The following is a 15,775-nucleotide window of genomic DNA, read 5'->3' as shown; positions in this document are numbered from 1 at the left end:
GTACCACGTGATGGCGGGTGGACTCAGCTTCCTGCGCTGGCAGAGGGGGTCCTGTACAGGGGGGATCTCCCAGGCTTTGACTTTAACAACGAGGATTCGCGCCTTGGGGCCATTCTTTTCGGCTGCGTGGTCTTTTATAAGCACCTTAACCTGGGCCTCAGTTTCCGCTTCTGTAAACGGGTAATTCCTACCCCTTGGGGTTGTGGCCAAGCTGTCCCGACCGTAGGTGCTGCGTGGAGGATAACGGGGCGGTTCTAGGGTCTTCAGGCACTCGGTAGTTAAGGCCTTTCCCTGAGGGCATCCCGCTCGATGTCCCGCATGGACAAAAGGCTGCTGCTGCTGCTGTTGCCCATTCATCCACCGGCCCGGGGCTCAGGCTGAGGGGCCCGCACTCCCGGGCTCCGCGCCTGACTCGGACCGGGAATCTAGCTCTGTTTCGCCCCAAGTTTCTCCCGGGGAACTCAGGGCGCCGTTTGGATCAAAGACGCAAAGTCCTCAGATCACTGCGGCACTGCCCGCAGGGAAATGCATGGAGGAGAACAACTGGCAAAATGCTGACTAAGTCCTCCGCTGGCTTCGCCCGGTTCCAAGATGGAAGGGTCCACGGCTTCAGGCTACTCTCCAAGTTCCCTTCCCATTGGCTACCTCGGGATTGTTTTTTTTCCAATAATGTGGATGCTGATTGGTCTATCCAGGACGGTTGCTAAAGGGATTGGAGCGACCGCCATTGGGGGCGACTCGCAAAGTTTTCAAACGCAACCTAGGTTGGAGGAAGAAGAGGAAAGGGAAAACGTGAAGCGAAGGCGGGTCAAAGAAAATGGCAGCCCGCGTTGGTATAGTAGAGACCAAAGGCGTCTCTTGAACCCTCCCTCCTCGTGATTAGTCCGATTCAGGAAAAGGGGGCGGGTACCTAAGAAAAGCGGCAGAAGCGCCTGCTTCCATTGGGCAAACTTGGTAGAAGGCGGAGCGTCCGCGGCGGATGATTGGTGTGGGAGGCGGGGTGGGCGGGGCTCTGGGCCGGAGGTTTTGTTGTGAGGGTCGGTTGTCAAGCAGCGGCCAATCAGGCTAGGGGATGGAGGCAAGTGGGGGTCGCGCCTGGAGCAGAGCCTCGGCCTCGGGAGCCGCTGCTGCAGGTAAAGTGGGCAAGGGAGCGCGGAGGCGAGGGCAAGATGGGCCCTAGGCAGGGCCGAGCCCGGCAGGGCCGGTCGAACTGCTGGCAGAGGGCTCAGGGCGGGGGATCCTACAGCCGGTGCCCCGCAAGCCGAGAGGGGTGGGAGGATCAGGCGAACCCGATGGACCAGCCCCAACCTTGGGACGAACGGGACCAGCTGGGAGGCCGGAGGGAGAAAGCTAGGGAGGCCGGAAGCAGAGTTGGGGGTCTGAAGGAGGATGGGTAATGAGTAGGGGCACATGAAGCCTAAGAGCGAATGAATGGGCGGCGCTGGTGGCAGCGGAGCAAGGGAAGTAAAGTGGATCTGGTGAGGTGGGGACAAAATTAGGGAGTTCAGGAGGTAAGATGTGCTCGAATGGGAGACACAGGAGGCAGGAGAAAGGGAACACAAGGGAGAGGGTTCATGGGAAAGAGGCGAAGCCGCTGTGGGAGGCGGGTGGGAGGCTCCGTGAGGTGGCTTTTTAGAGTTGAGGAGTCATTCCTCTGACGCTCAGATGGAGGCCTACTTTCCAGCTCTGCCCTTGGGGGATTTCAGTGGTCAGGAGAGGTTCCCTTACCAGGAGCTGGGGGATTGGACCCTCAATCTCCTTTTTGGGATTATTCCTAGAGAGGACCTTGTCAATGGCAGCCTCTGGGGTGCCTCTCCTGGGCCCCTAAGCTTAGCCTCTGACTCCACCCTCCATCCTATATGTCAGGTGAAAACAGTGATTCCCAGAAATTTAGACACGTGGTATTCTCCCGCCCCACTGCAGCTGCTGCACTTCAGGCAGCCAGCAGTCCTGTAGCAGAGCTGCTGCCCATTATCACAGCTTCTGGGAGGGCCTTTCTCCCTGTGCTCTAAGTGGCCTTGCCTGAGGTGCCCCTTCTACAAATCCTCAACAACAATTTGCAGTGCAGCTCCTGATTCTGGTTTGCTTTGGTGCAGGTCAGTTTTTATCAAGTGGCCTTGGTGATCCAGGGGGCTGCAGCTCTTCCCAAATGTTTCCTATCACACCCTTACTTCGGTTTGTATTCCAGCCCAGTGTTGAGCTGAGATGGCCCATGCCTGATATTCCGTGATCTGGGATCCTGATAGATGTGCAGAAGCTGCTGCTGTTGCTGCTGTGGATGAGTTAAAGACACCAGGTCATCCAGGGCCAGGAGAGGAGACATTCCCTCTACCTGGATGTGTGTCAACTCTCTGCCACCTTGATTGGCGGATCTGGGGGGGATCCACCCCCACCCCAGAAGAAGGCACAATCCATTTTGTGGGTGGGGCTTTAAGTGCCAGCCCTGAAGGATGGCCACCCCTGTGGTCACGAAGACAGCCTGGAAGTTGCGTGAGTAGTTTTCATTTTTCTGTATCATTTTGTTTATTCTGTTAGCTGCTCTTTGCTGGGCAGCCTGAACCTGCGGCTGTGTCTTTTCTTGGAACAGGCAGAGACTCCCAGGTCTTGTAAGGTAGACAAAGATGTAAATCGTGGCTGTGGCACTCCTTTGCTGAGTGGTGACAATGTACAGGTGACTTAACCTAAGGCTTACTTTTCTTGTCTGTACGATGATCACACCACATTGGATAGTTGCTGTGAGCTTGAAGTGAGATTTCGAACATAGGATTGCCAGCTAGGCCAACAGGCAGAATGGGATGAGAATATGTCTCCCAAGTCAAACTTCCTTGGTCTAATGAAAGCATCCTGGGATATGGGTGGGGGAAGGTGGTGGGAGTAAGAGTGAGCACAGGGATGCTGACGGGGCTCTGGAATGTAACCGAACATGAGCATCCCCACCCCCACCATTACTTTACACGAGTAGCTCTAAACTCTTTGATCTAAGACCCCTTTATACTTTTAAAAATTATTGAGGACCCCAAAATGCTTTTCTTGTCAATAGTCACCATGTTAGAAGTTAATAGAGACAGTTTGAAATGCAAGAGTGTATAATCAGACATGGACAGAGTGATGATGTCATCATGTCATGTGTCTCCTGGAAAACTCCACTGCATGCTTGTGAGCAAACGAAAGTACAAAACACAAATACCATCTTAGTGTAGCTAGGAAGATAGTTTTGTCCTTTTGTACCCTCTAGAAGGATTTTGAGGATCCCAAAGATCCCTAGAGCACATCTGGAGAACTGCTGTACACCTTGGCTCTTCTATGGGTCCTACCTCAGCTGTAACTTGTTGGCATAGATTTGATGTGTTCCACCTGCTCATCTTCTGCTGCACACTGTCCCTGGCTGCTCTCAGGAGCTGGGGTAAGGCTAAACCACTTTTTAGCCACAAGGTGCTGGGCAAAGCTGTTTGCTGGACCCCACTCTCCTCACTTATAAAATGAGACACTCTGGGCATGTGCTAAATGTTCTCCAAAGCTCTGTGGAGAACTTTTATGGTTCTGGGAGAACCCTTTTATGGTTCCCCAAAGCATGGGGATACTTTGGACAGAGCCATTTCATATTTATTGGGATTGTGTATCTATCCCTTCAACAGCTATTCTCTGCTGAGCATAGAGCCAGGCAGTGGGGACCCAGTGGGGGGACAGAATGGAAAGGTTACTGTAAAATTGGAGCTCAGCCTCGGGAGAGCAACAGGCAGGAGTTGGATAACCACATCCATCCATTTCCGACCTTATCTAAATCCAAGATAGTACATGTGCATTGAGTCACCTGAATGACAAGGGCACTGGGGCAGGGGGTGCTGTAGGCTGCTTGAGCCGCAAACGCAAAGACCCCGAAGCAGGAAGGTTGGTGTATTAAAAGGACCTAAAGGACACTATGGGCTGTGGCTCAGCAGTAGGGAGAACATGGTGCCAGAGGAAGCCATTGAGTCCTGCAGAGGCCCGTGTCCATAGGACCTCAGCCCTTTGACACAGCTTTCTCTGAATGGCAAGGTCAAGCCATTAGAGTATTGGAGCAGGAGGCAGTGTGCCCAGGCATGTTGGGCATCTGCAGACAATTTCATGTGCACAGTGCTTTCCATGGTATAAATTGTCTGAAAAACTCAGGATCGTGTGACTCTAGGGTCAGGAGGTGCTTGGCCAGATGGACCTGTTGAAGCCCAGTTTTGCATTGTCTACCTAGGATGCAGGTCCTTGGCATATCTGGCCAGAAAACAAAGTGTTCTGTTGGGCTGGGATGTGGCACTCAGAAAAAGTGATGTGGGATTGTGCTGCAGGGCAGAGCAGTTGTCACTCTGTCTGCTGTTAGACACTGAGGACTGCAATGTGTCTGCATTAAAATTGGGCACTCAGGTGTGGGCTGTGGCTGGTTGATGGCCTTCAAGCCAAGACAAAGGGGAAGTCTCAGCCCATATCCTGTGCCCTCTGCTCGTTCCTGGGGCATGCCTCCTGCCATCCCCCTAGGCTGCGCTCAGTGCCTGGTCACACTGCTAGAGAAGAGGCGTTTCTTACCCAGAGTCTGCAGCTCTTCCATCCCTGTGCCCTATGCTGGGACTGGGACTGCACTGGAGCATTGAGGCAGGAACCCTGGCTCTCACTCCCCACAGTCTCCCCGTGTGAGGCCTAGAATGGACTGGGCTGGGTGAGGGCTGACCAGAAATGCTTCTGTTTATGAACTAATGGCCATCTCCAGGGACCGCATTCCTGAGATCCAGCAAGAAGTTTCAGTGGTAAGGATCAGAGTCAGGGCACACCAAGGGAGGCCTCAAGTTGGTCCAGGGAGAGGGCAAAGTAGATAGATAGGGAATCGCTTCAGAGGAGGGGACAGGGCTCAAAGTTTGTGGGCAAAGTGCTCAGGGAAAAGATGGGTTCCCTTATTGCTGGGCTGGGCAGAAGCTTTGGAATAGATAAGTGCCTTGGCCAGCGATCCCAGACATCTCTGTCCCTGGTACTCAGAGAACAGGAGGCTCTGTGGTTGGTGTGAGGGCTAAGTAGGGCCAACTCCCTGGAATCCTCATGGTGGGTTTCCAGTACCCCAGCTGATGTCTGGGCCTGCAGGGACCTCCGGCCCTGGGGAGGTGTCATCTGTGAGGTCAAGCCTGTGGCCTGGGCCCCTGGCATCTTGGACAGCCCTTCTGAGTCAGGCTGCCTGGCTTTCCCAGGCCCACTTTCTCAGCCTGCTTGTGCTCTGCAGCCGCCTACACCAGAGCCACCCAGCCAGGCTGGAGTCGGAGCTGGGGCAGAGGAAGGGCCCTCTGCAGACCAGCTACGACAGACCTTTTCCTCCTGTCACCCAAACCAACCCTCAGGGCCATGGCATGTTGGAGATTTCCCTCGCCTGTGTGGGGAGGCCTGCCTTTGCTCCTCCTTGTTCCCAGGAGGGACTGGCTCAGAGGCCTAGGCAGCCACATGGCTCCCTTCAGAGCACCGATGAGCCCCCCCCCCGCCCCTGAGGATTAGGTCTGGGGCCCCACAACCCAGGCCAGGGGCCCTGCTGGCTGCCCACAGGCCTTATCTCCTACTGTGTCTGGTCAGCCTCACCCCGCCCAGCCCACTCTGGTGCCTCTTGCGCCCTCCCCACAGAGCCCTCGCCAGCCTGCCTGGCCCCAGTAGCCGCTCCCGGGGCAGCTGGCCCTTAGCCCCCCCCCCACCGTGCAGCAGCTCCCTCCTCAGCAGCTCAGGGACACGTTCCCGAAAACCCGCAGCAACCCCTGGGCCAGGTACTATGGTCATCCTGTTTATTAGACAAGGATCAGCCCTCAGAGGACAAGTGACTTGTCTAAAGCCACACAGTAGCAACCAGCAGAACTCAGCCAGCACCTGAGGATGGAATCTGAGCGCAGCCCTGTGTGGGCTCACCTGGGGACAGCCCGCCTAGAGTGGACTTGTGTTGTTTTGAGAGTGTGTCCTGGGGTGGGTCTGTGTGTGAGTGGCACCTAAGTGCCTATATATATTTTTTTATTTCAACGGTGATTTTTTTTTTGTTCTTTTCCTGTTATGAAAAAAGTATCATGAGCATATTGCTTAAGACAAAGTTAACTGAAAATAGCAAGTTAATCTTAAAAATTGAGTTTATTTGTCCCTTGGTATCCATGTAGGCTTGGTTCCAGGTCCTCTATGTGCAAATACCAAAATCTGAATGATGCTGAAGTCCCTTGTATAAGATGGCATGTTATTTGCATAGAGCCCATGATCTTCCTCCCATTTGCTTTAAATCATCTCTCAATTATTTATAATGCCTGATAGGTAAGTGCTATGTCAGTGGTTGTTATACTCTATTGTTTAGGGCATAGTGACAAGAAAAGAGTGTCTGTCTGTGTCCAGTACACACATTCATTTGCTAATATTTTAAAAAATGAGGTCTGATTGTGTAGTTAGCTGTATTATCAGTTGATGTGCAAAAAAGAAAAAAGAAAAAGAACAAATCATGCATAGGACAGGAATAACTGGCATTGAGAATCCTTTCAGTCCCAGGCCATACCCGGCCCTGTCGCTGGCCCTACAACTCATGGGAGTTGTCTAGGTTTCCGGTCCCGAGCTGGTGGCCAAGCAGGCCCCCACCACATGGCCCCTCTAGGACCCTGACTGCCTTCTCCCTTTTCTTTCCTGTGTAGAGGAGATCGTCGCCCACGCCAGCAATGTGTCCTCGCTGGTGCTGGGCAAAGCTTCCGGGAGGCTGCTGGCCACAGGCGGGGATGACTGCCGCGTCAACCTGTGGTCCATCAACAAGCCCAACTGCATCATGGTGAGGCTTGGTGGGTCGGGGCGTGCACCTGGAGGGGACTTGTGAAGGGCAAGGTTGGGGGCTGGGCAGCAGGTGGCTCTCCAGGCACTGTTAAGCCCAAGGCATGCCTGTCTTCTGGGGGCCCAACCTAGACCAGGTGGGGCTAACAGTGCTGCCCCCCCACTGTCTGCTCAGTGAGGCCCAGGGCAACCTAGGCTGGCTGGGACAGTGGCCAGCCCTCAAGAGTAGGGGAGCCACCTGGCTGTGGGGCAGAATTCCAGAGTGTTCAAAGTCTAAATAAGCCCTGGGCCTGTGGTTGAGCCAAAATGCTCATGGTACACCAGCCCAGCCAGCCTGCTCACCCGTCAATGATGGATTCCCAGCCTCAGTCCTCAAAAAGGATTTGCAGGAACCCAGTTGAAGCTGCTTAGGGAGCTAGTTCTTTAATAGCAGTTTTCCTAGTTACTCAACCATATTCAGTGCAGGAAAGCATACAGGAGGGAAAAACAAAAATTAATTACAGACAATTCCATTTTCCAAAGACCACCATGGTTGATATTTTGGTCTGTGCCTTTCTAGATTCAGAGATGCACATACATGGGCATGCATGTGTGTGCATACGTGCAAATACATGTATATACATGTAAATGTATAAAACTCTGTCTCCAGAATACCATCTTATTTACTCTTGCATAACCTGGTTTTTAAGAATAACAATGTTATAAGGATTTTCCTATGTCAACAAATATTCTTTTACAACATGATTTTTAATGGCTTCCTGGTATTCCATTATAGGGATGAGCTGTAATTAGCTTAGCCACACCCTGTTATCATCATGAGGCTGTTGCCAATTTTTGGCTCTGCTAAACCACACTGTGGTGAACATCCTCTTCTACCCAAACCTTTGAGCACGTCTGTGATCATTGCATTTAATCTGAGGGTGTGCACTTTTTAAAAAGCTTTCAAAACATGTTTCCAAATTGCCCTCCAGAAATCAATTTACATCCTCACCGGTAGCATACGAATCTGCACTTTCCCCCCACGTCCTTGCCAACACAGGGAATTACCATTCTTATGACTCTTGCCCAAATAAACATAAAGATAAAATGGAGGGAATTGATATTTATTTGTAGAAACTTAATTATTTAGGCATTTTTGTGACATCTAGGGGAAGAACTATGATGTACTCGAACTACAACCAGTGCACTGGGGTTCAATAAGAATGGAATCGAAATTTTGGGGTTTTCTTTTCCCCTGAATTGCCAAAGTAATATACATGAGTTGGAAATAATCAAAATGGGACAGGAAGTGACCCATGCACTTGTCCCCCAGAGCAGGGTGGTTAAATCAGTGAGGCCCAGGGCAACCTAGGCTGGTTGGGACAGTAGCCAGCCTTCAAGAATAGGGGAGCCACTTGGGCACCTTTTGGGCACCTTTTGGGCACCAGGGCAGCCTTCAGGTTTCCAGCTGGCCTCATCTGGGTCACTGTTTTGTCACTCATCCTCGACCAGGCTCCCAGATCTTTCAGTGTCCCAACCTGCTGCATTCTCAGTGTCCTGGTGACATGGACACATGTGCTCCCTCTGCAGAAGGTCCACTGTTGTGAACTTTGGTTTAGGTTTGAGCATGTGATGTGCTCATATGGCCCAACATCCAAAAGATGGAGCGTGAATAGTGAAGTCTTCCTTCCGTCCTCCCTCGTCCCCTTCCCTGGAGGCAACCCTGGCTCCAAATACCTTCTGTGGCCTTCTGGAATTATTCTGTGCATCAGTGAGCAAATATGTATATCTGTTCCCCGCTCCTGCTTTTTTACACAAATGATATCGTACTGTGTACACCGTCGTCCATGTTTTTCACCTGAAGGGGTCATGGCGATTAGTCTGTCGTGTTTGAACGGCTGCCTTACTCATTTCCATGACTGACTAGTTTTTCATTGCGCACGCAGGTGATCATGGAGACCACAGTTAGCTAACCACTTTCCTAGGATGGGCATTTGTGTTGTCTCCAGTCTCGTTAGAGAGATCCACGGCTGGGCTGGGGTGTGGTGCGGGTGGCAGAGCCCTTGCCTGGCCTGTGCAAGGTCCTGTGTTCAGTCCACAGCACTGAGTACCCTGGGTTGGCATTGTTTTGTATGGGCTTGGGCAAGGAGAGGGTGAGTACTTTCCCGAGGTGCAGTTGCTGGTTGGAGGGGGACCGTGCATTTCTAATATGGGTGGGTTTTGCCCGTTTGTGCCCCAGGCTCGGGCTGGACTGGTTGAGTCCACAAGCTGCTCGTAACCGCTGGGCCTCTGGGTAGTTATGCTGAGGAGCGGTCCCCCCCACCCCCGCCTCAGCAGGGCTGTTGTCCTAGCCAACACTGACAGAGTTGCCACTGTGCTGTGTGGGGACCAGCAGGTGGGGAAGGACAAACACATGGACTGAGGTTCCAGTCTTCTGTCCAGAAAGCTGGACATGCCGGCACCTCCTACTGAGTGTCCAGCCTGGCCCTGCCCCCCTCTGATGGTTTGAGTAGACGAGAACCTGCTTGTCCCCCTACAGAGTCACCCAGCCCCCTGGGTTCCATGGTGGGGTCTCCCACTGGGGCAGGCAGCCCTTGGGAGTCTGGTACCCACAGGGACCTGTGCCTAGGAGGGGGAGATGAGAGCAGTGGACTCACCACTAAAGGCAGGCATCTCCTTATCATGGTCACCTGCTACCCTGCGAGGGTCTCAGGGCTATTTCTACTGATGACACCCATGCCTGGGAAGGGGCTGGAGGGTGACTGGGGTTTGTGCGGGGGCAAGTGGCCATACGGAGGGGGTCTGCAGGAGGGCTTGGGTGTGGTCCCAGCAGCCTCCCTACACCAGCCACCTCTTGCCAAAGCCTTTCCCAGGGACCCTGAGTTTGGGGCAAAATCTGGGGGTGTCCCCACAACGCATTGAAGTTGCCACTCTCTCCCCACAGAGCCTGACAGGCCACACGTCCCCAGTGGAGAGTGTCCGCCTCAACACCCCCGAGGAGCTCATCGTGGCTGGCTCCCAGTCGGGCTCCATTCGTGTGTGGGACCTGGAAGCTGCCAAAAGTAGGCCTCAGACTTAACTTCCCTGTGCACAGGTTTGCGCACAGCTTCCGGCTCGGAGGCAGGTGCACGCTTCCCTCCTGGGGCACTGACCAGATGGCGTGGTGCCCACCCAGCCCCCTTAGCCTGGAGCAACGTGCGCTGCTGCCCCCTGAGCAGTTGGCACGGGAGGTGCCCATGGACTGTCTGGATGGGTAGCTGTGTGGATAGGCAGGTGCGCATTGGGGTGGACTCAGAACCTGGAGTGATCAGTGTCCTCAGGGGCCCGCACAGGACTCCTGGGTGGTGGGAGGCTGTGCGGCGCACATCTCCGTGGGGCAGCCCCCACTTAGCCCCAGCTCACGGTTCCCATGGGGACGTGGGCCTGGAGCAGCCAGATCTGCTTGCTTGTGTTTTTTGAGTTTATTTTTCATCTGGATAAAAGTAATATGTAGTTTAAAAAGCCAAAACAAATATGTCCATAAGCTGGGCATGGTGGCACATGCCTATACTCCTTGTGACTCTAGAGGCTGAGTCAGGAGGATTGCAAGTTTGAGGCCAGCCTCAGCAACTTAGCAAGACCCTGACTTAAAATTTTAAAAAAGGAGGATATGGTTCAGTGATAGAGCACCCCTGGGTTTGCTCCCCAGTACCACAGAGAAAAAGAAAATACACATAAAATATTATCCTCCTACTGTGGAAGATGAAGATGCCTCTCACAGTGACCCCTGACCCTCTCACATTCCCCACCCACCCACAGTGTCACTGTTTAAACAGGGCCATGTTGCAAGGGCCTGGGAAATGGTACTCACAACCGATTTATCCCCTTGGAATTGAACATTGTTCTTTTTTCATCTGTATGTTTTCTTCATTTCAAATTCTGTCCCAGTAAAGTAAAGCTCCTCCTGTTTGCCTCATGCGCATCCCATAATCCAGCTGTCCCTTCTCAGAGTTCTGTTCCCAGGTCCTAGTGACACGGGAACAGTGGACCTGCAGCCCTTCTGTCACCTGGGCTTCCTTGTCTTTGTCTGCTACCCTGGGTCCCAAGACATATTTGCCCTCAGGATGGTGAGGGTCCAGCTCCCCTGGCTCTGGGGTTCCAGTGCTGTCCCTCTGCAGGATCCTTCATGTGGGACCTTTCCCCTCCCACTGTCCCCTGCCCTGAGCTTATAGGATCTGTGCCCCAGCTTTGTGAGGTTTCGCAGTAAGGAACACAGATATGGGTTGGTTTTCATCCCTGAGGGTCCCCTGGTCCTTTCTGTCTGGAGGTGCACGCCCTCGGTCCTGGGCCTCCAGGAGTCTCGCCTGCCCTCAGCAGGGCTGTCCCAGGCCTGCAGCTGCTGGGGTGCAGCAAAGTGACGCAGCTGCCAGCCCCACGGACGAGTCAGGAGGGTCTGGGAATCCGGATAGAGCCCATGCGCTCTTCACCGTTGACAGCTAAGTCACCCTATTGTGTGGCACGCCGCGCGGCCAGCACCGTGAGACCAATAGAGCCCATTTGCTACCTCTGCTCGGCCGCTCTGGCTGGGACCTTTGGGCGTGCTGGGCAGGAGGCCACCATTGCAGCTCAGGAGGGTGGGGACTGTGCCAAGGCTGCCTTTTCCAGAGAGGCCCTCATGCCTGGCTGATGAGCCTTGGGGGCTTCTTCCGAGCCTTCTTTTACACATGCTCTGCATCTGCAGGACAGCAGCCATTGGCCACATGTGCCCAGCAGCGAGGTCCCCTGTGCTTGAGAACAGTGCTCTCTTTGTGTCAGTAGTCCTCGGGAAAGATGGCGCCCTGGGCCTCCACAGTGATGGTCTATTGAAGAGCAACATGGTCCTAAGAACCCTCTGATGCTAGATGGCTGCCCACTGTGTGTCTCAGCGTAGGGTCCCCTCCTGGCCACACCATATAGTATGTGGGCCTTGCTGGACTTGAGCAGGCTGAGAGAGCTCATCTAGGACGCTGGGCTCTACCTGAGAAGGCAGCCGGCTGGGTCAGAAGCCGGCATCCCGGGCAGCCTCTGCAAAGACCCGAATCCCAGAGGACGCCACCAGCCGTACACAGGCCACTGAAGAGCAGGGGCCAGACTTCCTCGGCTCTGCTCTTCCTCTCATCAGAGAAATGTGAGCAATTCCACGAAGTGACCAAGGACTGGAAGCTGAAGGCCTCTGGATTCCAGGGCGCTGGGTTCCTGCTGCATGAGGAGCCATGGGCACATGGCTGTCCCCCACCCCAGGTTCTGATTTGGTAGTGGGGTGGACCCCAAGTCTGGCTGTATTGAGCTTCCAGGTGATTCTGATGCAGAGCCATGTTGACAGGGTCCCCTGACTTTACAGATAGGCAAACTGGGGTTCAGGGAGGGGACTGAGCTTGGTAAAATCCCCGTGGCTACAGGTGGCAGGACCTGGGACTTGAACCCTGGTGGCAGGACTCCTGGCCCAGTGCTCCCTGCTCTGCCAGCGGCTGCCTCGAGTTGGGAATTCTCAGAAGCTTGCCCCAGACTCTAGAGTTCCCGGATCCTGCGGCCGAAGCTGGGCATCTCCCAGGATAGACGAGCAAGGGCAGAAGTCATGCCAGAAGAATGTGGTCCTGCCAGCCTTCCACTGGCAGCCAAGGGCACGGGCGGGTCAGCGCGGGTCCCCCAGGAGGCTGTGTGTACCTCATGAAGCTGGCCCACGCAGGGCGGGACAGGACCTCGGGGTCTTTGCTGTGGGAGGTGAAGTGAGTCGCTGGTGGGCTGGAGACTGGCAGGCCGAGGCCTCGTTAGCCTGCAAGGCAATGGGAGCCCACGCAGCACAAGACGCGGAGAGCCAGGAGGGGCGCAGCTCAGGGCACAGCGCGGCGGGTGTCTCCCTGGAGACCTGCCAGCTGCCTGTCACACTCCCCAGGTGGGAAGGAAGCGTAGTCCCAGATCCTGTGCCTGTCATGGCCTGCTACAGAGGACACTTAGGCCAGGTGGAGCAGTGGACTGTGTGCCCAAGGTGGTGAGGACAGCAGCTCCCTCTCATTCTGCTCTCAGCCGTGCCTGCCCTCTGCTAGCAGCTGTGGCGAAGTTCACAGTGAAGGTCGCTGCTCAAGAGATGCCTGCCTCAGGCGGGCCACTGCACCCTCACGCCTCCTGGCTTGGCCACAAAGACCCAGTGCCTGGACAGGGCCACGTCCGTCTGCTGAGCACCAAAGAGCTCAGTAGATGAACAGGGGAGGCGCCCAGATGACAGTGACAGCCCTGGGTAGTGCCTTGTCACTATGCCAGAGGAGAGGAGCAGGACACATGCTCCAGGACCTCAGGAGGAGAGGTCTCTGTGACTTCCCTGCAGCTGTACCGTCAGCTAGTGTCTCCTCGGCACCGTCTCGGGCAGGTTGCTTGCCCAGTGGGCTTCACCGCTAGCTGGGGGGACAGACAGAAGGGGATGAAGGCAAGGAAGAAACAGAGGAGGAATAATTACAACTGGCATTTACTGAGCTCTTGGCACGAGTCAGGTCCATGCTGAGCATTTGCAATGATTTTCTTACTCAGTTCTGACAACTCAATGCAAGGCTCCGGGGGTGAGTGTGTGTCCAGGTCACAGGGCAGACGAGCCACGCCAGGAAGAATCTGTTTGGTCTGATTCCCCTGCTCACAGCCGGACGTAAATGACGAAGAAGATCAACAGTTCGTTCAGTTCTCCCAGCACTTGGGTCTCATTGCTTCTGTCCCTAAAGTATTCTATCTGAAGTCCTGAACACTTCCCACAACAGAGGACTCGCTACTTCACTAGGCACCCAGTTTCACTCTGGCCCAAGCCTCAGATGGCTGGACTCCCATACCCCACGGCCCCAGTACTCTTGGGCTGATCAGTTTTCTCTAGACAGTGGAAGTATAAGTCTCAAAAAGCAAGACATGACAGCTTTGCGTGGTACCAGAGAAAACCCCGAGACAGTAACGTGGTTAGATGCCAGTAGGCCCTGGCCGGGCCGTGGAACTGCCTGCCAAACCTTAAAGGATGGGGGCGTGGCTCCTGGGCAGCAGAGGTGCTCAGTGGTGTCCTTAGCTGTGGCCGCTCTTTGTTCTCTCAGCCCCTTCATTTGACCTCATGGCTACTCTCAAGATCCCATGGATTGCTGGGTGTGGTGGCGCCCGCCTGTAATCCCAGAAGCTCCGGAGGCTGAGGCAGGAGGATCGTGAGTTCAAAGCCAGCCTCAGGAGTGGCAACACACTAAGCCACTCAGTGAGACCCTGTCTCAAAATACAAAATAGGGCTGGGATGTGGCTCAGTGGCTGAGTGCCGGGTTCAATCCCCAGTACCCTCTGCCAAAAAAAAAATTCCCGTGGATAAGCATTACCCTAGAGGGCCATTGAGAGCCCGAGATGAGCCCTCCCCCTCCACCTACCAGTGCCCCTCCTCCACGCACTGACACCTCTTCAGATACCACCCCCAAGAAGCCTTCCTGGGTTTCTATCTTTAAGCCACTTCCCCGCAGCTGCACCGCCAGCTAGTGTCCCCTTGGCACTGCCATGGGCAGGTCACTTGCCCAGTGGGCTTCACAGCCAGGAGCCTGGGCTGAGCGCAGGTCTGGCTCTGCTGCCTCGAGATTCTCTCGTGGGCATGCTGGGACAAGCTGGGCGCTGAGCACTGTGGCAGGTTTGCTGGGGAGTTAAGCAGTGACAGAGGTGGCTGCCATCTCTCGAGACAGGAGGGAATTAGTGGTCAGGGTGGCGGGGCTGTGGCTTTCTGTGGTTGGTTCTGAGAAGTGTGCTGCTGACTCGGCCTTGCGCCTGGCCTCTGCTCTCTCTTGGTGTTAGTTCTGCGCACACTTATGGGACACAAAGCCAACATCTGCAGCCTGGATTTCCACCCTTATGGCGAGTTCGTCGCCTCGGGTTCCCAAGACACGAATATCAAGGTGAGACGCTGCTCCGCCGAGTCCCGCGCTGGCTGGCTGTGGCTGAGCTGCCTGAGGGTGGGCTTCCACCTTGTTCTGGGGATGTCCTGAGCAGCACCCACACCTCCTGGGAAGGGGACGGGCGGTGCTTTCCAGACTCGTGGGCTCAGAGCGCCCAGCCTGAGTGAGCTTCTGCCTGCGTTAGTGGCTGTCACAACCTGGAGGTGCAGAGTCCCCTTTGCTCAGGGCTGTATGCTGCCCTCTGGCTCAGGCTCTGGGACCAGTCCTGACCTCTCCTGACACTGCCCCTCTGCCCTTCTCCCCCACAGCTCTGGGACATCAGGAGGAAAGGCTGTGTCTTCCGGTACAGGGTAAGGCCGGTGTCCTCTGGTACCATGGTGTGGGGAGTGTGGTGTGGCCCCAGATCCTGGGGGTCTGGGGAACTGCCAGCTGTGGGTGGGAACGTGGAGTGTGGGTCTCGGGTGCAGGTGAGCCACGGGTGGCTCTACCCTGATGTGAGCGGAGTCACAGTGCCAGGCTGCTCTGTGCTGTGCCACCGCAGGCAGGTGGCATGGCATTAGCTGAAGGGGCTCCTGGCCATATGAGCCCGGCAGCCCTGTATTCAACCAGCAGTTATTTTGGGGGGTTTTCAGAGCCTTTAAGGCATTTAATCTCTGAAAGAGTCCACGATCTTGACTTCCTGGCGTCTTGCTGGCTGTGAGTCCATGTGACATGTGGAGACATCTGACTGTGGCTTGCTGTCCCTCTATGCCTGTTCCCTGGGAAGGCCCTGTGGGGGCAGGGCTGGAGGGGTGGGCGAGGGGCCTGCGGGGCCAGGCCTTCCCGCGAGCCTCGTGCTGTCTCTGCAGGGGCACAGCCAGGCCGTGCGCTGTCTGCGGTTCAGCCCTGATGGGAAGTGGTTGGCATCGGCCGCGGACGACCACACAGTGAAGGTAGCTCCCAGTCTGGGCCCAGGGGCGGGAGCCTGGGTCTGCTGGTCATACTCAGGCTGACCCCGCCACCCTCCCGGTAGTGTCCCATGCCCTGAGCCTGGGCAGAGTCAGCAGTGGCTGAATTAGAGGGAGAGCAGGCAGCCAGGTGTCCGTCCTGCCCCTGACCCCCAC

At 55.2% G+C, this 15,775-nt stretch overlaps 1 protein-coding gene across 1 annotated transcript in view; it reads left to right on the top strand.

The window, feature by feature from the left end:
- Positions 1 to 985: 985 nt before the first annotated feature.
- Katnb1 (katanin regulatory subunit B1) overlaps positions 986 to 15,775 on the top strand; it is a 19,716-nt gene continuing 4,926 nt past the window's right edge. The window contains exons 1-7 of the mRNA XM_015488665.2: positions 986 to 1,133; positions 2,189 to 2,490; positions 6,657 to 6,787; positions 9,710 to 9,827; positions 14,572 to 14,672; positions 14,981 to 15,022; positions 15,521 to 15,604. Of these exons, the coding sequence (XP_015344151.1) occupies positions 2,451 to 2,490; positions 6,657 to 6,787; positions 9,710 to 9,827; positions 14,572 to 14,672; positions 14,981 to 15,022; positions 15,521 to 15,604 (516 nt within the window). The 5' untranslated portion in view covers positions 986 to 1,133; positions 2,189 to 2,450. The remainder of the gene's footprint in view (positions 1,134 to 2,188; positions 2,491 to 6,656; positions 6,788 to 9,709; positions 9,828 to 14,571; positions 14,673 to 14,980; positions 15,023 to 15,520; positions 15,605 to 15,775) is intronic.

The sequence above is a fragment of the Marmota marmota genome, unplaced genomic scaffold (genome assembly GCF_001458135.2).
Source record: "Marmota marmota marmota unplaced genomic scaffold, marMar, whole genome shotgun sequence".
Classification (NCBI taxonomy): domain Eukaryota; kingdom Metazoa; phylum Chordata; class Mammalia; order Rodentia; family Sciuridae; genus Marmota; species Marmota marmota.
This window is presented reverse-complemented; position numbering and strand designations above follow the sequence as displayed.